General features: G+C 39.5%; 1 protein-coding gene across 1 annotated transcript in view; it reads right to left on the bottom strand.

Moving 5' to 3' along the window:
* Positions 1 to 1,347: 1,347 nt before the first annotated feature.
* The window catches only part of EHD4 (EH domain containing 4), a 26,677-nt gene continuing 3,490 nt past the window's right edge, over positions 1,348 to 24,534 (bottom strand). The window contains 6 exon segments of the mRNA XM_026849332.1: positions 1,348 to 4,033; positions 7,004 to 7,168; positions 11,176 to 11,588; positions 19,252 to 19,349; positions 24,187 to 24,416; positions 24,418 to 24,465. Of these exon segments, the coding sequence (XP_026705133.1) occupies positions 3,497 to 4,033; positions 7,004 to 7,168; positions 11,176 to 11,588; positions 19,252 to 19,349; positions 24,187 to 24,416; positions 24,418 to 24,465 (1,491 nt within the window). The 3' untranslated portion in view covers positions 1,348 to 3,496.

The raw sequence follows: 24,534 nt of genomic DNA, 5'->3' as shown, positions 1-24,534 counted from the left end.
AAAACCTTTGTAAATTCACAATTTTCCAGCTGTCACAGCTTCAGAAGGCTCTTGCTGTCCTGTCGTGTGGTTATGAGCTGTGACCCCCACATCTTCTGTTCCAATCTACAGCAAAATTCTAATTAATTTACATGGGAACAGAACCATGGTTGGGAATTAAAACTGTGTTGTGGAATAGCTGGAAAAGAAGTAAAAGCAGCAGTCTCTATTTTGGTTTATGGCAGCAGACCATACCTGTGGGCACTGACTTCACAGGATGAATTATTGACAGTTTTGAATAGTCTCACAGCAAACGTAAGCAAAATCCTAGGCATAAAACGTCCAACAAATGCAACATCTTATTCCTTCTTCAGCAGAGATTAATAACAACAAACTGAACACCAAAGGCTACATCATACTGCTGTTCCAAATAACTCCTAGAGCACAATTTCATGAGAGAAGTTAATCCTGCTCACTTCTCATGCTTCTAACACAAGGACTCACTAACTCCACAGAACATTATCCTAACTGGTGCGTGTGGCTGGTTTAACCAACTGAATGGGCTTGCAGGATCTGACAAGCCAGAGAGCCAGCAAGGCAAATGGAATAGGCCCACAGGTCTGTGAGGAGGTAGTGAGAAAAGAGATCCCTTCCCCTGAGCAACAGCAACCAACTCTATTAGTTTAGCTGTGCAAGAAGCTGCTGTTTAAAGTCCACATGAAATGTACTTTATTCCTATCAGCTAAGTACAATGCTAGTGCACTGCACCACATACTCAGAAATACATTTATGCATGTAGCTCTGCATGCTGATCCTGAAACACTTCTACTCCTCCAGATAAAAGAGAAAATCCACCTCTACTGTTATACATGCTTCATACATTCCCCTTCCAAATTCTATAGGAAAACATAGGAAGACATTTCAATCCCATCTAGACAGAATATTTTAACTTATCAAAATGATGCGATTCAATTCATCTCCCCTAAACCCAATACAGCACACTGTCATTGAGACTGAAGAAAAGGCTGTGTTCTCCATTTTACTACCAGTAAAGCTAGGGGAAAAAAAAAACCAACAAAACCCAAAACCCAAATCACTGAGAAACTATTCTGCTCCTCTCATGCAGGGAGGATATTTCTACTGGCAGGGGATCATATGGCTCCAATGCATTTGGAGCATCACCACTGGAACCTACACACAGTGGGAACTCACACATGGGTCCACCCCTGGAACCCTGTGCTGCTGAAGGGCAAGGTAAAGCAAAGGTGGAAGATCAGCAGCTTCCCAGATTCTCTCAGCTTTTCCCACACTACAGCAGTCACAATACACAAGCTTGCTTGCTTTTTCCTGGTGGCTTTCCTTACTAAGCTAGTCAGGTTGGTCATTAGTGTATGAATTTGTTGCTGACTACAAGCACTACACACTAACAAGCATACATTACCACTTCTGCAGCCTGTTTTTTATTTAACAACTCCTGCAATGTCTATAGACTACTTTTTGTTCAAAAATAAATTACACAGAGCATCAGTTACTCTGCAGATGTACAGTCACACAGGTAGACTCATGGTCCAGTTTCACAGCTCCACCGAAGTGCACAGAGATGCACTAAGGCTAATCTGGCTCCTAATTTAGGTCTAACAGAAACAAAGTTGGTATGCTTGAATGAGAGGAAAACCTAAGAATTCAAAAAAGGCAAGCAAGTCCTCAAGAACAATTTAATTATGCCAGGATATCCTTGATGCAGGCCCGGAAGCCTGGCAAGGTAAAGGTGTTCTTCTGTTATTACTTATAATAGCTTTATTGTTTTCCCATGGTAGAGACCTGGCAAAGTTCATGGTAATTTCACATCAGAACAGATGCAGAAGATAAGAAGTCCAGAAAGATCTGAAGTATTAAACCTGAATGACAACTTACAAATGTACAATTTGAAAAAAGAAGCTGAGGTTCTTCTTAAGTCACCTACAAGTCTGAACACCTAAGTGTGACTAAAATCTTAACTGGCAGACAACATGCAATCTACTCCCCCCTCCGGCCCCTACTACAAAGATGCTAAACCACTTTCTGGCTTGCTCCGTTTCAGAAGGCACTGTTTCTACCACTTCCTGAGACTCAAAAAGTGCTCAGAACTACAGTACCTTTGATGTGTAGGGGATTTCATACTACAAACAGAATACGAGTCCATTCCTGCTCACATGTGCAGAGCAAAACTGCCAAGTTTGATTTTAGAAAAGAACTGGCCCTCCCTGAAAGACTCAAGTTCACAGGGCCAAAAATTTGTGTTCTTTTAAGGTACTGATAAAAATCAGTTGTAAGCAGCCAGTATGTTCAACTTTGACTGTGTTAGAAAAATGGATGTTTATTAAGCATCCATTCCTTTCACAGATTGTTTTCAAGAAAGGAGTAATATCTGGAGGGACCAGGCTTTCATTATTACAGTCAATGTAGATTCCCCATCTTTCAAATATGCCACCATTGGAATCGAATATCTCTTTTGTGGTTGTCAGCTACATGTTGGCAAAAGAAAGAGTTAAAACCTTTTCTTAAAAGTATTATATATAAAAAAATATACAGAGATAACTGTATCATTACCTGTAAATAGAAATTAAATACAAATGAAAATTTCCCAAGACAATTTGATGTGCTTTGAAGAGGCTTTGAGCAATGCACCTTTTCTGAATAGTGAGGCTTCATTTCAACGGAAATGTGGGGTTTTTTAAGCTTATGAAAACATTCTGCTGTCACTTTGAACAATTCAGAAATTTACTGTCTACAGAGAAGCTAAACTGAAACTTAAAAAGAAACTCCAAATCCAAGGAACAAAGGAGATTCAGTTCTTCTAATGATAATACTGAAGAAGCAGTTCTTCAGAAAACAAGACACAATGACAGATTGAAAGAATCATTTTAATATTTTGCAGCTCTAGCTATAATCAGCAAAGTTTTAAAACAAGTCTGCTCACATTTTGAGCACCTAAAAGACTCTCCCTGTTACTCTTCTTCTACTAATCCCTTATTAAATAACGAAAAGAATAAAAAAAGTTCCTTTTACATCAGCCTTTTCTTAAACTCTAGGTATGATGACTTGATGCCTAAAGTATTTTTTTAGCATAGAAAATATTCCTTGCATGGGCAGGTGAATTTAGTATTTAGAGCTTCCCTGCACTATTTAAAACAGGCTGGAGAAACTTACAGTTGATAAGTATTTAGATTTGGTGAAGGTCAGTGATTTTTCACACATGGTCTTTTCTGCTTCATGGTTATAAAGGCAGCAAGACATGGAAGCAAGACTACAAAAACTTTTTCACCTTACAGCAGAGCTATACAAGGCACTTGTGTCAAGCATGTCTGAGTGAAGGTGCAGGGACAGCTACACAAATGTTTCCCTGCTACCACGCTTCTAATTTCAGTAACTTGCATGAGATGTGGGATTTAAGGATCTAAGCCTGATTTCAAATTCTGGTGGTTTCAACACATTTGTTGAAAGATTTCCAAAATCCTCATTCTTCTCGTTGTATTTTTCACTCTGCTGTCTGGAAAGGTTTCCTGTGAGATGGTGGCACCAGGTGGGAAGGCAGTGTGCCCGGCAGTTCATACCCATCCAGTTTAATCTTGATGAGATGTTTTGCTAATGCAAACTCCTCATCATCCAACATCCCATCGCCATCACAGTCTGAAAGTTTCCAGATCTTCCCCAAGACACTGTTGGGTAATTTGGAAGTCACCATCTCCTTCTTTGCACTAATCCCAGATATTTTGCCATTAATCGGTGACAGAGTGTAGAAAATCTCATCATAAGCAGGTTTATCTTTGGCAACAACCCATTCTTCTTCATCAGCTCCTTCCTTAGCACCTTCTCCGTACCCATGGCCAAAAGGTCCTGCCATGGTGCCATCAAATGCTCCACCTTGTACCATCTCTGTGGGCATGCTGCTCTCTTCCTGTCTGATCAGGCTCATCAGGGAGGCAATTTTGTTGGCCAGCATGTTATCCACAGCTTCAATTAGCTTTGGTTTCAAAGAATGAAATTTGGTGAAATCACAAGTCTCCAGCAGCTCCTGTCAATAATAAAGGTTTCAGGAACAGTAGTTAGAAGCATTCAGATACATTGAAAAGGTTAAAGAATGAACTTTAAAATAATCTGTAAGCTTTTGAAGCAGGTTTCAAAACTGAAAGGCCTCCTGAAGGAGAAGCAAAGCTGACATATACCAAATATATTAATGAAACACACTAAGACATTTTGCAACCATGTATGAGCCCATCTATTAAATGACACAATTTTCAAAATGGCAATGCATAAAAACATGCAGTTGATGAATGTTATCCAACAGCTTTCCATTTGGTGATTTTCTTCCAAACATCAAATAAAGTATTCAAGTAGATCCTCAGTCCTGCTAGCACTTATGCAAGTGTTTAAAGTCAATAATAAATCCAAGAGTTTGCAGGACTGATCTGATTTTATCTTCTTGTTTCTGGTTAGGTCATGAAGAAGTATCCTTTACCAGTAAAGAAAAACTGAGCTGGGATAACAGCAGCAGCATTTTTATAGAACTGCTGCCAGAATTCATGAAGTATGGTCTCTACCACATTTTCACCTTGTACATAAACTCCTACTAACCTCAGTGAGATGTTTAACTAGGTGATATGAGCTATTCCAACACAAGACCAAGCATGTTTTACACCAGAGCATTGGAAAGTTAAAAATGCTTTAGGCAATTATTAAATGATTTCTACAGGCAAAATGTTATCTGGGAATAGAGTTACAATGGAAATTAAAAAAAAAAACAACAAACCAACACCCAAACAATTCCCCCCAAAACCCTTCTCAAAATGGTGTTAACCACTTTAACAAGTCACATCTATCACCACAGGGAGCTGCTCTCATACATATCAGAACCATAATGATACAAACCCAAGAAAACTGAAGCACAGGCAAATGGCTTTGCCCATGCACAGTGAACTTTTGATTTCTTTGAGGAAAATCACCAACCAACAGCCATCACTCTGTTCAGGTGACACTTATAGACAATCACCTGATTTACAGCAACTGATCAATATAAATTTATGACAGGCAATACATCTTAGAAAGCAAAGGTCAAACCTGCTATCTGTTTTGGTACAATTTTATTTTCTCACAATTTTGCTCCTCATTACAGAAGGGACTGATCTCTGATGTATGTATTTGCTGCCATCTGCTGCTGAGGAGCAGCGACATGCACTATTAGTTTGATAAAGTTCCATTCAAATTTTGTTTCACTGTTCAAACTGACAGGTGATCACTTCTCATTCTCTTATTTTACATCACCAAAAAATGTGGCAAGGGAAGAAAGAGCCAACTTTTTCTACACACTCCCTTTTGAAGCCTAGCTCATTAAACCCTTCCAACAATCCTGCCTGTGAAAACCTAGCTAAGATACTGTGCTTCATCTATAATTTACTGCCTCATGCCAATTAGTGATTCCCAAGTTAAATATTTCAGTTCACAAAGGAAATCTGTGCACCCCTATAGATAGGTTAATGAGCCAGTCATCACTCTATGATTAGCCATGAAAGTGTACCACATGAACTGCCAGAATGATACATGGTCTGGAAAATATCCTCCATCGTACCCATCACCAGCCCATGGTCAGACCAAACTCCCAATCTCATATTTTTCAGCTTCCAAGCTCAATTATTTTCTGATTTGAAGGCCATTTAAGCAGCTTATGATCTGAGATCTGAAACTTGCAAATTGAGGCTTGAGGAATAAATTGACAAGTATTACTAACACAACATTAGCTGTTCTTCCCTAGGGTACTCTCTAAACAACTCACCTCAAATCACAGGACAGAAGTAAAAACGTGAGAAAAGTGACAGAAAGTTGGTAGTTAGATTTCATAAAGTTCAAAAGAGGAAGAAGAGACAAAAGGCATTTAAAAATTAACATAAGCGTATAATTTCAGAACTTCTGCCTTCATGGAATTCACACTCAGAAAGACAGGAAAAATGAAAGGCACCATTTTCAGAAGAGATCGGTTTTAAGTTGAACTTTTCAGATCACACATTGCCTTTGTTGCTCACTAGCAGACAGTATCAGTAAGAGCAAGAAAAGAGTAGGGTAAAAATTAATAATATGTGACTAAGGATATCTTGACCTACACAAGTACATGACAGCATTACAGGAGTGATACAAATACCCACATTTAAGACACAAAACAAGAACCAGCTTAACCAGCTCTTCTGGTTTCAGCTGGAATAAAGTTAATTTACTTCCTAGTAGCTGGTATAGTGCTGTTTTTTATTTCAGATGAGAATAACGTTAATAACCAATGTTTTAGTTGTTGCTAAGCAGCATTTATACTAAGACAAGGACTCTTCAGTTTCTCATACTGCCCTGCCAGCAGAGGTTAGGAAGGGACACAGCCAGGACAGCTGACCCAAAGAAGTCAAAGGGGTATTCCATGCCATATGACATCATGCCCAGTATATAACTGGGGGAGTTTTCTGGGGGACACCACGGCTCAGGGATTGGCTGAGCATTGGTCAGCAGGTGGTGAGCAATTGTATTCTGCATCACTTGTTTTATATATATTATTATTATTTTCCTTTCTTTTCTGTCCTATTAAACTGTCTTCATCTCAACTCACAAGTTTTACACTCCCCCCCCCCCATCCCACTGAGGTGAAGTGAGCAAGCAGCTGTGTGGTGCTGAATTGGCAGCTGGGGTTAAAAGCACAACATCTGTAAGTGTCCACTGTCATTTTATCAAAACCTTTAGTGCTATCTGCCATGAGAGACCAAGAGGTGGTCTGATTCCTTATGGCAATTTCTATAGTCCTGTATCAGTGGATGTACATTAAGCAACTAATTTTTTCTGTTCTGCAGTGCTTCCAAGTCATGCTAACTCCGTGACACATGACTGATTGTCACTTCAGCTGCTCTACTGCTGAAGACCCTAAACTATAATGCTGAGATGCTCTGTCCTACCTCTTCCAATAGGGTGATCCTGTTGCAAAGTTAGTATTATTAGAGTGGAACTGTAATCTTACCTGCATTTTCCTGACTTCAGGGAAGTCCCCTGCTGAGATTTGGTATTCCCTTTGCAGCAGCGTGTAGATTTCTGGTAATCTGCCGATCAGTTCCTTCTTCTTATTCTCTTTTCCAAATACAGAGGGCATTTCTTTTTTCAGATAGCTGATGATATAAGCATGAACCTAAGAAGAAGCAAAACTGAAATCAAGACTACTGTTTATCTACACTTAACATTAGTGTTCTTCACTCAGGTCATAAAAAGAAACAGAAATAACGTTGCCCTATGTCAGCTCAAGGATAAGATATTATCACCAATTGTTTCTGGAACATCTTGCTTACATGAACAGTTATCGACTAGCTTTTGCTGCTTTCAGCATTCCTTTGAGGGGTGAAGAAAAAGCAAACACACTTTAAATAAATACAGATACACACCTGCAGTTTAAAGAGAAGCATGATACAGCATTCTGTCAGTACCAACAGTGAGAGAAAAAGCAAGGTCCCGAAACCACATCCTGACACTACATGCATGGATCATACACAGAGCACCAGCCACACAGGTCCATCTGTCTCAGCGGTAGAGATCTGTAACTCCATTTGCTTTGCCAATTATTGTAGAAAGCAATGGAATAACGCCTCAAGTAATACAAGTATGCAAAGTGGCAGGGCTATCTATCTGAAGTGTCACTGCATTCCTACCTGTTTACTCCCAGAAAAGTGAGTACCTAGAGTCTATACCTATGCAGCCACCAGAGGATGACAGAGCAGTCAGTGTAAGAACAGCGTGTCATGGCTGCCTTGCAAGGCCTTAGGGAAAAAAGTAGAGCCTTTCCAGCAAATAAGACATTAATTTAGGATGACGTCCTAAAAACACACTGATACTTGCAGAACTCTCAGTTTCCCATCTGCCATGATCAAGATAATCCAGCACTGCCATCAAAACATCCACCCTGCTTGTGTACCCTCCTTCCACCCTTACCCTGAACCATTCATCTCTTCCTCTTCATCACCCTCCCACCACCTTTCACCACCAAAAGGATCTGCTTGGCCACACAGCAAGTGGTTCAGGACAGAAACAGTGGCTGTGCTTCTTAACTGAGGCCAGTTCACTTATCCAGTTCATTGTGTGGACACTGATAATCATTCTGTACATGAGAGGGAAGTGCAAGAGCAGCTTTTTTTTAGAAGCAATGCACATCTATCGCAACTTAACGTAACTAAACCACTTTCCTAAGGTCTGATTCTGACCACTGAAGTCAAATGACCTCCGCAACAGGATAAATCTTTACATAACTCAGACCCTTCTTCATTAAAAATGGATGAAGCTGTTCCCAAAACAGAAGTTACTTACAATTTTCTCACACACTGAAAAACACGTCTATCAAACCGTTGACCAGTAAAAAGCTGAAATTTTGAAGACTAAGGGAAGACAGACTACAACAAAAAAGCATCAGTAGCAAAAGAGTGATTATGTAGATGTGGTGTAAGTATAATACTTAATACATAGCAAAACATGACAGAACGTGCCTTTATAGTGTTCTGTACAAACATTACACAGTCTGTACAGGGGAAGTGCTCCTACTTTCCTTACTTATTTAGGAAGCTTACTGGAAACTCAGAGGAAAAAAAATATCTTTGTTTTTAAAGAAAAACAGCAATACCAGTTTTTATTTGCATGTTTTAAGATCACAACTTTCACACAACATTACTTCCTCATAAATAAGAGGAGTGCATGCATTTTAATTGCAGGTAAATTTAGATTTCTACAGAGGAGAAAGAAAATAAAGCGCATAAATAAGAAGTGTTTCTGCATAAAAATGACATTTTCTAATAGGGTAGATATGGCTATTTCTCCACAATGACAGAACTGATTCAACAAGGATATTCCACTTCACTCAAGGGAATTTATAAATAATTGTAAGTAACTTTATGGATCTTATGTTTAAAATAATACTTCTAGCAAAACCAGAAAAGTATGTTTATAGTTCAAAAGCACTAACAGTTTCATATGGATATGCTAAGCGGTCTAAGGTCTGCCAGCATGCACATGTGTTTCTTGTAGATAAGAACAGTTCCCATCCTCAAAATCGGATAGTGAGTCACAGGACTTAAAAAAGAGAAAAAAGCCTAATGCCCAAATTTGGCAGCAAGTTGACAGTTTGCTTTTGGTTTTAGTTACTATACATGTTTTAGAAGAGATTAAGAACAGAGTGGCATAGAAATAGGACCAAAAAATGCAATGCTGTAAAAAATTATTTTTGAGTGTCAGTACTTTAAGATCAGTTTGAAAGACAGAAAGAGGTCACTGGAAAGATTACATTGCTGCTTTCCTGCAGATAAACAGTTTAGTCCCCTTCCACAGCTGTCTAATTAGCAGGTCCTATGAGCATTGTATTTTGTATTTACCTTTATCCATTTTTATTTTACATTACACAGAAACACTAAAGACAATCCACTTGACACTGTTCCACTTCCAAAATGACTGTAACAGGCAAAAGCAGAAAACTGCCAACAACATTCACAAAAATAATTGAAATCATAACAACTTTTAACACAACATCATCAGGAATGTGATATTAAATGGAATTTTCAAAGAAACAACTGCTACGTAGAGCTCAGGCCACAAAAAAAGCTTTAAGTGTGTCATTATATCCAGAGAGCTAATTACGCCAACATAGGAAGTGGTATATATCCCCACACAACTATTCTTATATCAATGTAAGTGCAAGTCCTCTTCATTTTTGCTTAGAAGTCCACATGAAAATGTGTTCCAAGACAACTTCATTTACTCAAGTCATTAACTCAATTCACATTCTGTCCAATAACTGCATAGGAAACCAGAACTTCTGTCTGCTACCACTTGCTTTCTCCCCAAATATTTCTGAGGTTAGTTTTCCTTTTTTTCCAATTTTCCAAATGACAAATCGTTATTCTTGAATCACCAATTTTTATTTTGTTCTTGAGTTTTTCAAACTTCAACAAGAAGGTTGGCAGTGCTTTTAACTATTATCCTAACAGCAGTTGCAGTACTACAGTAAAAGAAACTCTCTGCAGAATCAGAGAAACAGACATAGAAGTATTTTAGACTGTAAACAAAGCTTATTCTAGTCAGGCTGTGAGAAGAAAGGACACATGAAGCTAGTGGTGTTGTTAAGCAGGGAGTCTGCAGATTAGTAAAATATAACCAGAGGGTTTTACAAATAGGTAATTAAAACTTGGTGATAATTCACAAAGCTTTAAAGTGACATCCACTCAAAGATAACTAAAGACTTATCAAAAACATTAAACAGGTTTTCAACAGCCAGCTGTAGACAGTCACAGCACCCTCACACACACCCTGCCTGCACACACGAGTTAGTGACTGTGAATTGTGCACAGTGCACATGCTCCTCCAGAGCCAAAACCAAGGAGAATGGTGACAGGGGCATCCTACAGTGGGACACATAACTCATATTCCTGATCATGTGAGATGGGTTTTTTTGGATATGACGACACCAAGTGTCTCTCTGACTGGGATGTAATCTGAGAGGCTCAAGAGTTTCAAACTAATGCAGAAGCACCTCTCCAATTCATTAGTACCTGTGCTTCACTTAGTGAGGTGTTTAATCAGTCTTGTATGCCAGGGTGCAACATAAAGGCATTTAGTCAAAGTGTTTTTCCACAGCAGCTGATTGACAGTGTGCATTAAGGCATTAATATGCAAAAGAGAGTACGAAAGGTTACATCTGAATATGCAAAAAAGCATATGAAAGGTTGTGGGTTTTTGTCCCACCCCCCTTTTTATAATGTTCTCTACATACCAGATATTGTTAAAAAAAAAAAAATAAAAAAAAAAAAAAAAAAAAGAAAAGAAAAAGAGTGGTTTATCTCCAAAAACTAACATTAAGATTACCTCACTGAACAGTGTAAAAAAAAATTCACTCCCCTACCAAGCAAATAATAGCTTTAACAGCTTAAAAATCATCAAAACCCTTCTCTAAGGTTAGGGAGGCATCCCAGTACAAGTCTTGATTTCCTCCTACTTATTTATATATCCTGAGTGGCTACCTCTTCCTTGAAAAACTGACAATTCAACTCATTTGCTGAAAACCAGTTTACAGGTATAGAAAAAAACTGGGAAGGGTGAGAAAGGACACAATGAAAGAGACAGAAGAGACTACTCATTTCAATTAGTGTAGTTGTCTTTTCTTACCTTTGCAAGTCTTGCCCTCTTAATGAGATCATTGAGTTTCCTCACAGCAGCCTTTTGTGGGAGACTCTGGATATCCTTGAAAAGATCCTGTGCCTCGGCTTCAAACAGTTTTCGATTCTCTGTGTTTCGGAGAGGATGGGCCCAAAAGGAGCCAATGTAGACCCGCAGCACCTCTGGAGTGTTGATCACTTTTCCCAGGGACCACATGAGTGCACCGTAGACCCTCATCAGCTGCTGGGTATCCACTTGGTCAGCCTTATTAAGCACCACTCGAATCTTGTCATCCTGGCCCCGGAATGACTTAATAGCCTCTGAAAACTCATCAGATATATCCAGTTTATGGGCATCAAAAAGGAGGATGATGCGGTCGACCCTCTCAGCAAACCACTGGAGGACTTGGCAGAAGTCGTAGCCTGAAGGAAGAATACACTATTACAGCCCTACCATTCAGAAAAGCGAGTCTCAGAGAAAGTAGGGCTTGGGACAGAGAGCAAGGGGATCACAGCATCTACCTGGGGGAAAAGAAGAGATGGACCACCTGGAAGAGGGTGTCTGTGGACGATGAGGTCAGGACAACTGTATCCTACATTTCTTAGACCAGTCTCACTATTACCACCTTTTGTTTTTCTCACTCCCCTTCCCATCCCTCTCTTGCATCAATATCTTTTGTGCTGCTGTGAGTTACCATCTCACACCTATGTTTGCATCTTCCCAGGAGTTTTGGCTCCAGCAGAGTGCCCAAGCTAAGGAGGTCTGTGGGGCTCTTACCACAAGCTCTCCATCACTGGTAACACTGACCACTTTGGTAGCACTGCCTATCTGTACTGACAAGGAAAACAGCACAAGTGCAGCACTCCAAGCGTAAGCCAGCAACCAAACATATTTGTGATTTAAAACCATTTCCAAACTCATCTCATTGCAACACTTACTGTTGCTTCTCCCACAGCAGACTCAGAGCAATGTGCCTGCGTTGCTGATGGCTTTGGGGATGTGACATGTTACAGAACATGAGCAGTGACCTTTCTGATCATCTGAAACAAACTTTTTGATGTTCTAAAGGAAAGCCTATTCATAGCACCTGTCTGAACACTTACGAGTGCAGCTTATATCCACCTAACAAATAGCATCAGGAACTACTTATTCACAAGTGACACATTTAAGCCGCAGAGAGTAACCACTAGTGATGTGGCATTGAGCTTGGTGTGGATGTGACTCATCTTGTTTGAGTAAGGAACAGTAAGGTATGAGCTGGGAGCTCACATTCCACCCCTCCTCTTCCTCTCAGAAACAAATCAGAGCTAAAAGAGGGAGCAGTCAAAATGCAAGGATTGGTATAAAGTAACCCCAACAGAATCAACAGTTTTGCTCCCAGCAGCATATATTTAAATGCCAACAGCAAAGGAAGCTCAGTTACCACCAGTGAGCCCTCCAGGGTGTCTTTGGTTATTTCTCAGCTGTGCAAGTGTTTAAACCTCAAATCCCCCAGGAAATAAAATCCACTTAGACTGCTCAATATGTGAGCCAATTATCTATCCAAACACTTCACACAGCTGGTTTAGAAACAAGAAAAAGCCTCTTCGCCACTCCTCATTCTCCCTAGCACCTTTTAAACTGTATAAATAAAAGGGTATGGGGACATTGTTAAGTTGCTTAGCTTTTCTTAAAATAATGATGGTTCAGTCAAGTCATCACTCATTATACCTTCAGGTTGTTGGTCTTTAACAGGGAACCCAAAAGCAAATCAGCTTTTTTTGCTTTCCAGTAGAACATAACTAAGGCCAACATAAATGAAAAATGGGGAATGCCACATTTGTCATAGAGACTACTTGTGCATGTTTAGCAACACAGGAAATAACTCAGTCATATATTTTATTTGAAAATTGCAAATAGCATATGAAATGAAATCCAGAAATTCTAAATAGTGACAAAATGTCCCCAGTTACCTGTCTTCCCTGCCTCACCACCCTCCCAAAAAAAGGACCACAAAACATCACTAAAAATCCAACACAGACACATCAAACTGAAAGAAGAGGGTCATGTTAAAAAGGTGTTATTAGGATCCAAAAGGATGCAGGTCAGACTCATTAACTGGCTGTACAAAAAAAAGCCAACATAATCTTGCCCACTGAAAGGATTACTTCTTAAGGAATGCAAAATCTGGCCCCTTTCCAGATAATACTGCTCTGGAGCTTTCATACTTCTCTCCTGTGACCAGTTCCTGGAGGGCTGAATGCAAGATGAAAGGTGCAGCACAGAGGAAAGCTGCACAAAACACTGCTGGAAGAGAATTCTTTTCACTTTACACTAACAAACTCATCAAAATCAGTATGCATTAAAAAAAATAAAATTAAAAGATACATATCTTTTTAAAATGTATATATCTTTAAAAAAATTTAGCAGAAAAGGGAGATCTGGTATGTCACTTTCATGTCACAACGTAGTTGAAACAGTGCACAAATCTGAGCTACGCAATAACCTGTTCTGATTTCATTCATGTAGAAGGAAATAGGCTTGAAATGAAATACATAAAATTGCAAAATGGAGCATGTTAAATTCTATTAAGTTTCCCACAAATGAATGTGAGAAGGTGACTTAACGCTTGAGAAATATATACATTCCCACCACACATTTGATGGATTTTGAGCTGTAAAAACAATTGTGCAGGCACAAGTGTATGCTAACTAGCAATAAATTTATTTAAAATATGAATATTAATGAAGCATTTCCTTTATTAAAGAATAGTCCACTTAATGAAAATGGGCAAGAAAAAGACCTCCAAAAAATCTGAAAAAATAAATTAATTTTAATGAAAATTTGTCATTAGAAGTGAACCTGTTTTAGATAGAAATTCAGTGATTACACACTGGAGTATATGTGAACTACAGAGAAGCGATAATGTAGCTAAATATTTCAGCACTGAAACACAACACTCTTAGGATCCTGTCACATAAGAGTACATGTGTGTGGATTAGGGCTTTCAAAGTTTAACAGTACTAGGTCAACACTGACCAGTTTGGAAACGACCAAAAAAATTCAGTGTAGCTACTTCCCAGCCTCCTGCTGCTCTATTGTTGCTCTTTCTTCAAAGGTTTGTTCCCAGTGAGTGATGTCAGCAATTACATCCAGCCTGAGCATCTCTCACCAGGTACATCATATGTACTTGCAAATGCATATCAGGAAGCCCCAAGTCACCCTTGTACCCAGCTAGGGGACAGAGGAAACAGCAACCCACCAGCAGCACTGCAGAGCTCAAGCTCATGCCGAGCTGTGGGGAGGGAGCAAGCTGGTGCCTCCGACAAAGGCATAACTGTTGGGCATCAGTAACGGGCTGAGCAGACACCACACAGAGGAGAACAAAATGAAGCAATGCGGAAGAGGTGAAAAAGCTGGAGTGAAGCTGCACATGGTTACCAGCTCTGGAAACACTGATGTGAGGAATGATCATGAGCTCTCATGTGTTACTAGCATAGGGGAAAGTGCCAGCCCCATGCATGACAGCCACCAGCCACACTCAAAGATACAGCTGTGCAATCGTGCAGTATGAGCGTGGGTCGATTTTCTGTGCCAGTTTGTAATAAAGATTTAAACAAGCAGTAGGCTTTCCCTTACTGGCCTGTGGTAGATAATTTCCTACTTGCCCTAATGCCATTTCCCAGAGCTTTTGCAATTTAGAAAACAATTAGGGAGGCTTGATGGGCTCCACCCGGCCTCTGTGAGAACAGACATCAGTGTCCAGTTCTTCCACTCCTGGGTCTGGCGCTACTGGCACAGCAGAAGAGAGGTGCCTCTCAGATGAATGCTGTGGTGAGGAGCCTCCAAACTCACACAACAGTATTACCCACCTACCAGATGAATCAGGGGTGGGCAGTGCTGGAGTGATCCCTCCTGCCATTGCTTGCTAAGTACCACACAACCAATGCTACAACACACAGTCTGGATGTGGACAAGAGCAGCCTACCCAACCTGCTGCTCTTCTAATGCTTTGCCACAGGTGAGCATCTGAACTTCAGTCTTTCAAATGGAGCTCAGACCCACATGGAAAGATGCACTTTTGCTGTCTGGGGTGAAGGTTTGCAGTTATGTTAATGAAAGCCTGTCTCAGTCCAGCACTCCTGGTTAACACTCACTGCATTCCTGTCCGTGGACTGATCCTAAAGAGAATGTACAGTATCTCACTGCAAGGCAAAGCCCAACACAATGCTGCCACTACACACATGTCACTTTACTTAATCCATTACTACATTTTCACAAGCCAGATTGAACTGAGAAAATGACCTGTATTTAAGTAACTCCAGTTCAAAAACTGCGAGCTAATCAATATCCTCTGTATTCCTGTGAGCTCTTTAGCTGTACTTCTTCAAACCCTTGCCTTCATGCCACTTGACCCCCTTCCTAAAAGCAGTTCCTCCCCACACCCTGCCAGACAGTGCTTCTCCTTCCTCCTCTCCTTGTTCCTTCCAAATCTTGCAGACTATATGCACATTTCTGTCTGGCACAGGCTATGTGAACGTCACCAGTGATGCTGCAGAAGCAGCACAGGGATGGGCACTTTCTGATCAGGGACAATGCTGGCACACGTCTGCACATTCCCCTCCAGCCACTTATGCAGCCCCTGATCTGACAGTCAGGAAAGGCTCTGGCACATCCTCTTGCTGACAAGAGGAGCTGGAAAGCTGCGTCAAGAGAGACAGCTTTGGATGTTGCACTGTGTATATTTTTGACCCTTCAGAAAATGATCAGCTCCATCCATGGCCTGGATGCTTTCCAGAGTTATATATAAAACATACCGGGAAATAGTGCATATCCTTTAGTTTTCCATAATCCCTTTACGGTTTTCCTGCATTTGATTGCTTTCTTGTTCTCAGAAGTCTTCACTGTACTCCTAGTGATACCTGCCAAATTCTATCACTATGCAGGTGTAGCATCAATTTATACGTAAATAGTTAAGCAGTAGCTCACAGGAAGATGGAAAAAACCAACAGCAAAGAGTGAGGGTTTTACACTGAGATTCTGTAATGTTGTTCTTCCAAACACATTAAAACATCACCAATAAGAAAAGCTGCTGCTCACTGACATTAAAACCAAACTGAACTTCTAGAATGGTATAATAATTTAAAAACTCAGGTATGAACAGACACCAGTAAGGTGCAGAACAGAAAACATCTAAGAATACTTATCAGGTGTTTTTAAATGACATATTCCATTAATGAATTATGAAAAATCTCATTTTGTAGATATTATTTAGAAAATCACAGCAAGATTCATAAGAAACAAGTTTGAGAGAAATAGAAAGAAACCAAAAGCTTAAGTAAATTTGCTGAATTATAAAATTTTGAAATATGAAGTTGTGAAACTATCAGGAAAGAAGTTCTGAAGAATCACCCTGTATATTCAAAGCTTCCCCGGGAAGCACAGAAAAGCATCCCTATGCTTAAGTCTATAATCACCTTCAGATTGAAAGGAAACGGCAGTTCCCATAGTGAAGCACACCAACTGCAACCTTTTTCAGTTAGAAGCAGCCAGTGAATTAATGGGGTAAACAACACACAGTATGTAGGAAAAAACCTTTGTTGTCTGAAGGTGTACAAAGAGAACTTTCTCTGACAGAGACACAATTAGGGACAGCATTAAACATCTTGTAGAGTCCTGCTTACATTTTATAAAGTAATCTAAGCAGCTCAAACTTCACAACATGCTGAATTAGACTTATGGTGTAAATACGTTAAAGTCAGTCCGACTCCTTCAGGAAGCAGGTCAGACAGGCTTCGCATTGTGCGGCACCACAGGACAAGTCAAATTTGTATTCCACAAAACCACCCGTATGGAAACTGCATAAGCAGCCCAAAAGTCATATACAGGAAATGTATCTGACTATGCAGTATTTCAGACACGGGAGAGCGCAGTATTGCCTAATCATAAGGGCATGTTAATAGGTACATGCTATAGGGTCCACGCCGTGACTTGTAGGTACTTCATGTACACCGGTGCCTAAGTATATGAAACCTTAAACTTTGGCAGCTGTCACCCTGCAAGCCTGGGGCACAGAGAGAACTGTGCTCTAAAGCTGACTCCCAAAACCTTATTTATGGTACAGCCACGCTGGTTAAAGCTAAACAGCATACAGGAGGACTACATTTCTGACAAAAGAACTATGCCAAGTTATGTATTCAAGACAACCCTTAACACATAAAAAAAAACCCCCCGTTTCATGAAATGCAAACTAGTCAAATTAAAGCCTGTGAAACAGCTTAGAGTTTGAGGCTATCACTGAGCACTGTCAACTCAGGTGAAAGTTTACCATATCAAAGGGCAGGCCAGCTAGGCCATAAAAACAATTGATAAGGCATCAAGAAATGGAGTTTCTAAACTATAAGGGAACAATAGTCGTATGTTTCGTTAAGTCAGGAAAGCAAATCTAGATGGCAGCGAAGAGCCGTGGTCATTCAAGCAACACAAGACTACCAGTAAAACAATCTGGAGTGAAACACAGCTCTGTCCCACACATGAAGTCTGGGACTTCCACAGCAACCCCTAATGGTGTTCAATTTTGTCACAAAATTGCTCACTTTTTCAGTGGCATATTAATATGATACTTTAGCTTTCTGCTTATTTCATGTTCACTTCCATACTGTTATGAAAGTGGTAACAGATACTTGAACGCTGCCAAGCATAATTTTCCCTAGAGAGGGAGAAAGATGTGCCTACCTTTTCTTGGTGGAGGAAAAAGGTAGCTGGAATAAACAATGGAGAAGCAGAAGTAGGAGGTTTAAGACCACCTTTGATTTTATCAGACTCTATGTAAACTGAGACTTAAACATTTTGTGGACATCTTATGAGAAGGTTTTTCAGGATTAAAGATCATTAGTTATACACTTGCTTATTTCTGCCTAGAAATAAGAGTGCCAACACAGTATTTGCTTTACTCATCCGGTTCCAGAATATTCAAGCCTTTGCTTGTGCAGATGTAGTGCTCATACTGTTCATCTCTACTAGTTCACCAGTATATCGCATACAGGAAAACACAGCTCTCTCCATAATGAACACTTTAACATGACTCTGTGAGCAATAGAGAGGACAAAACAACCCACATTCTGTCACTTAAAGAATGCAGAAACACCATGTGGATCTGTTTACTAACATAAGCATAGTTTAGATTACAGTCCTAAATTAATCTCTTGTTATATTAGTGCAGTGTAAAGGACAAGACCATGGTTGCACACCTGCCATATATTATGCTTATTCCAGGATTTCCTCGAAAAATTCCAAGTGCAATGTGTTAAAGAACTGATTGTTTCCCTTCCCACAGACATGAAACACACGTTTCCATTTCTTAAGCAAGAGGGCAGCATAAGCCACACACTGGATCACTACCATTTACCATTCCACAGAAATCTCCATGAACTTAAATGCAGCTGAAGGAGACAAGGAGGGAAGTTATTTACATTATATTTTAGTATTTTCTCAAAGACAGACTATTTTTTTTTTAAAAAAAAAACAGGGTTCAGTTTTTTTACAGATTTTTCATTTTATTAAAATTATTACCATTCCCTCTTCCTCTTGCCACCCTAACTCTTTTGACTGAAAATTATATTATGGCATGACTGAGCAACCTTAAGAAGCAACACCAGCACCTGTCCCTACAATAAAATCACCTTATAGCCCAACTCCCTCAGTTTTTAAACATGACCAACTTGAAGAGCTATAGCTATTATGAAATATTTCTTCATTCATGAACTTCAATAGCATATATAGCAGTCTAGACATTATTACTTTGTGGAGAGCAATTATAGAAATAAGGCTTTTTCTCAGGAGCGTCAAAGCACCCATTTGTCAGACCATGCAACCATAGCCATTTGCAGCCATAGCAGCAGGACAACAGAAATCTCAACCCAACCAGTTTTCAAGAGAAAAATTCCAAACCCTACATCCAGCTTTAAAACATGGGTTTAATAGGCCTTGTAATAAGAAAGTTTGGCACATACCACCACTAAAACAGGGCCCCAACAGATTAGGATGCTGACTTGTCCAGTATAGCAAAAATAGTGAGCTCTGTTATTTCCAAGCCCTGCAGCTTACCTCTGCTGATGCGCTGCTTCTCTCCAGAGAGAATGCCAGGGCTGTCAATGATACTGATGCTCTTCAACACCTGGTTAGGTAACTGGGAACACATGAACCTGCAGGAAAGGAGGCGAAAAAAACAACATTAACAATAGCTCTAGCTCACACATATATTGTCCCTTGAGAGCTCCCCTTTATGTACCTGCTTACAGGAAGACTCAAGTGAGATTCTGTAAAGTTTCTTAAGTCCTAATGAATCCCTATGTTTTGCAACCATACATGTTTAAGAAAGCCAAATGTAAACAGAGAGCTTCTCATAAAAAAAGAAAACACAGGAAAACCCTGTAAAACTGTAAGCCTAAGTGCTGATAAAATTCTGAATTTTGCAAGAGCTGACAACATGGGCCATATAGACAACATTAAAAAGATTCCATGGAACATTTTGCTGGGACCAAAATAGATACACACAAGAAACAATTCTTTATGTACTCCAGCTTTAGCCCAAATTCAAAGAGATTCAAAAGAAAAGGGAAGCAGGCAGAAAGCCATACTGACAATATTCCAGTCACTGGCATGTCACTGTCTCACCTGTTCCAACAGCATTTGAACACTGTTTGTCTCCAATCCACCACCCTTCTTAGGTGGGGCTTGCAGAGGACTGAAACCAAACAGTATTTCAATTCCCGCAAATGGAGCAAAAGCTTTCACACTGCCAGAACCAAGCGTTCAGATTACACACAGCATGTTCTAAACAATAACCTCCTGCCTCTGTGATGGGAGACAAATTCAGCGACGGTATTATGAAATGTAAATAATTCACGAGGCCTCTGAGAGTCGTGCAGAACACTTTGTGTGTTAAATCCAAACTACTCTGATGCTTCTGGGATCGTGCATGACTGAAGAGACTCACCACCTTTCATCATAAACTGCCTGTAAGAGATTTGCATAAGAGTTTAATCTTCTTATGGGGTAGCAGCTGAAAATGGCACTAACAAACACACAATGTAACCTACCCTCCTCCTGTCAAGCCGCCCAGAGGCTGCCTAGCACAAGGTCCAGGCTCAGGCTGTAAAATGGCTGCCCCGCATTAACCCATCGCTTTAAGAGGCACACTACTGCAGGAAATACAGTATCACAGACAGCAAATTTTAACTGTGCCAAGGACAAACAAGAACTTTACGACCAAGGATAATCTGCGTTAGGAAGAGTTCAGGCAGTTAAATATCTGATAGAAAATGCAAAATATATCAAAATTTGGAAGCTATTGTTGGACAGATAACGATCCAGATGACTCAAAAGAAATCACGAAGGGAAAAAACATAAAATCCTTCTATCTCACTTCACCTTGTGTTTCAGGTGACCTTGTAGTAATGAGTCTAACAAAAGCACATAGCATGTATGTGGGTACAACAGAAAGAGCAGCATGAGCTATGCCTCTCACTGAAACTCAAGAGGGCATAAGGAAATCGCAGCTATGTTGGCCTGATAAAACCTTAGGGTGTGTAAACAGCACTACCCTCTGGGGATTTTGGTTTTGTTTGTTAGTTTGTTCATTGGTGGTTTTTTTGTTTGCTTTTTGGTTTGGGGGTGGGTTTTTTTGGTTTATGTCTGTTACATGGTTTGGGGGGTGGGGGGGTGTTAATTGTTTTTTGGTTTTGGTTTTTTGGTTGTCTATAAAATACTGCATATCCGAAGCAAACTCTTCCACTAAGGCTGATTTTCTACCAGTGTAACAGATGCTTTTCAAAGATCAGTGAGCTACTATGGAATAAAATAACATTTTTTGAACTTTCTAAAACCTAAAGGAGACACTGTGTTAAAGCAAACATATTTTGTTGAAACAGTGGATGTGCATAAGAGACAAATAAAATACATTTGACCATGTCAACCGTTACAAAAAACGCATCACTAGTATGTACAACATGAAGTAACTTTAATAAATTTGGAAGTGTGAAAACTGAGGTTTTGTATGTTTTTTCTTATCACTTTATTTCAACTCTAGAAAGCCCAGCTCTTGTTTAGTATCACTGAGATGTTTCCAGGCCTCTTACAGAAAGACAGACACCATTATTTCAGCTGAACAATACAGCAGTATTTTGACTCAAGCATTGCCCAAACTGCTGGACAGTTGGAAAAGGCCAAGAACTACAAGCTTCAGAAATGTAAAGATGCTGCAGTCTTCACAGTAGTCATCAACGGCAAAGGGAAAGGATATAGGAAAAGGATATGAAATAAAAGGATAAACTCCGAATTAACTGGCTGTAGCTTTTTAGAATATATCCATAATCTAAAGACAACAGATGGGTTAAAAATCCTACATCAAACTAATATTTCAGACAACTCAAAACTGTAATGCTAGTTGTACTTGAATATTTTTTTTGACATTGAGACTTGGCTCTGAACTACTCTTTCTTACACAACCTGTATGAAGTGTGATATTAAGTACTGCATCACAAAAAGCAAAATGGCATTCTATATACCTAAATGACAACAGACCTTCACCAAAAAAAAAAGGGTACAAAAATAGTTGTGCTAATTAGATAACTGTAACTGCTTATGACACATTAGACCTTTGATACAGTCATGTCTTTCATATTATCATAAAACTATTGTTAAAGAAACCCACCAGTATTCGACTATCCTTGCAAAAATAGTTTACATTGCAGAAATGAAATCAACCACCTTGCAAACATCTGTTGTTGTTGGGGGTTTTTTTTGTGTGGTTTTTTTTGTTTGTTTGGTTTTTTTAGATTAACTTTGGATGACTCAAGGAATCTAGTAAGAATTTATACTCTTTTTTGTGTCCATTCAAATACCCATTAGAATACAGCAGGACCATTTGTTTCTTCTCGTGCTCTTCTGCTATACTGCAATATTCTTTCCTCACTGAGTGTAACCAGCACTGAGGAGCACACTAGGTGCTGTCCACATCCCTGTCCCCCTCATCTTGCCTTAAAAGTACTCAGGGGAAATAAGAGACAAGTTTCTACACTCGGGAGCCTTAGAGAGGCATCTATCCCAAGCAATGAGATACACAGGGAAATAAGAAGGGGTCATGGAAAAAAGAGGCAAGGTAACATTAATAAATTAATGCAGCTAATTAGTAAGTACAAGCCTAGATTGCGCTACCAAATTTTTGGTTTCAGTTTCCCCATTGCCTCAATTACTGTTTCCTTTCATGCTATATTTAGATGAAAATGGCACTTAACTTTGCAGTTTAAGTATCCATAGTCTTAAATTCTTCCAGAAAGCAAAACACTAGGATCAGAAAATCGTTTAAAAAGAAGATGGGCAAGAGGGAGGAGCAGAGGAAAACCTATTAAGACAGGAGTGAAAAATGTATTTGGGTATAAAGGACTGTCAGCATGGCAGATGAGAAAAGGCAAAGTAAAAAATGTGGTATGATTGCAGGTAAGAACAGGGGGAAGTTACTCAAAGATACTGAAATGAAGCCTAAGACATTTTCAACTAGGTGAAGTAGGAAAAAGAAAGGAGTTGACAAGTTTTGAAATAGCAGCAATATGATCAGAGTGGCAGGCGGAGGGTAATGCTAGGGGATTATAAACACCTAGATCTCTGCTGCAAAACTAAGGAGCAAACGTTGACCGCTGGGGAAGATAATGCTGCTCGCAGCACTGCAATATAACAGGATCACAGTTACCAAAAGAACTGGAATAATTTAGTTGGTTACTTTGAATGTACATCTTTTTAGCTTGCAAATAATCTGGCTTGCATAAGATTCTGTACCTAACACAACCAGCTAGACAGATGATTTAGCCAAAAAATTATGTTTACACCATTCATCCAAACAAACACGTAGCATTATTACATGTTCTGTGTAATTATTTTAATACTGTGAAAAAATACTATTTACAGTATAATTAGACTGTATAGTGGAGACCACAATGGTGGGGAAAGAGAAACATCTGGAGAACAGGATTTAGCAAATAATCCCACAGAAAGGGGTCTTGGACCACTAATTTATTATTTAAAATGGAACTTGACGGCAGCTTCCCACAGCACATATTCTTATCTCTCAGCAAAGTGATAGCCAAGCCAACTATGAGCAGCTATAAACTTTCTTCTGTGAATAAAAGCACAGCAAGAGATAAGACCAGACATGATGAACTTTTAACACATATGCCAGCACTTATCAGCTAAACAGGAAAGTTTATTGTTAAAAGAGAACTAATTTAGATTAATTGGCTTGCAAAGCCAGGCCTCCATGTCAAGCTACCATCAAATACAGGAAGAAAACAAGGTGATTGCTCACACAATGCGAACAAAGTTATTAATAACTTTTAACTGGAAATATTTAAGCAGCAGCCATCCAGAAGCTAACAACATCATCCTGGTCTATGGGACTGATTGAAGAGCAGCTAGTCAAAATTAAACACTTAACAGCTTGAATATGTATTTATCCAGAAGGTATATTCTCCATTCTTGTAGGCCTTTTCACATATCCCAGCAATTCCCACTTTTAAAGACCTCTGGTGAGACCAGTGGAAAGAACAAGACAGCATCAAAGGGAAGATTTTTTTTTTTTTTTTCCTTTTCTGGACGGTAGTTTTTAATAATAGTACTACTCTATCAATTTTATTCAGCGTGAGAATTTGTGCCCAAACTGATCCTGAGTGCCAGCCAGCATAATGCCTTAGAAACAAGTCAGCTGGTGGAGCATCTCAGCAACTTTCTGTGAACTGCTTTTAACAATGATTTTCTGTTCAGACAACTCAATGTTATCTGTGCTAATGCTACTCTACCTCGTACTGCCTTTTTTTTTTCCAATTCACTTGAACTGCCACCACTCCTGCTTGTATTTGAATATTTACCCCATACTGTTCAAAACAAATCCAGCAGAATAAAACTGGAAAAAAACAGTGATGCTTGAGGATGGTATCAAGTAGAAATTTAAACATAAAAATCAAAAGACAGCAAGCAAACAAATCTCACCTGTTAAGGAAAGCATTTCCAAAGCGGCTGAGTTTGCGGAACGGCTTCTTAGGATCAACAACCAGGGCATTTCCAGGAATGTTTCCTTCTGTATCTCCATACATCACCGCAATAAAAGAATCTGTGGTAGGCTCTGGACCAATCCGCATGCCTGGAAAGTCTTGTTCAAGCAGGTATCTAGAGATGGAGAATACACAAAGTAACAAAATGAATGACTGGGAACTATGGCAAGAGCAAATACCTATAATTTGCTTGAAAACTCCCAAGGATATATACACTCTAGCATAATAAAATTACATTTTTCCCCGTATTTCACTATTTCTATTGAATGGGGGGGGGGGGGGGGGG

This window comes from Athene cunicularia (assembly GCF_003259725.1).
Source record: "Athene cunicularia isolate RWA chromosome 5 unlocalized genomic scaffold, athCun1 chr5_part1, whole genome shotgun sequence".
Lineage (NCBI taxonomy): Eukaryota > Metazoa > Chordata > Aves > Strigiformes > Strigidae > Athene > Athene cunicularia.
This window is presented reverse-complemented; position numbering and strand designations above follow the sequence as displayed.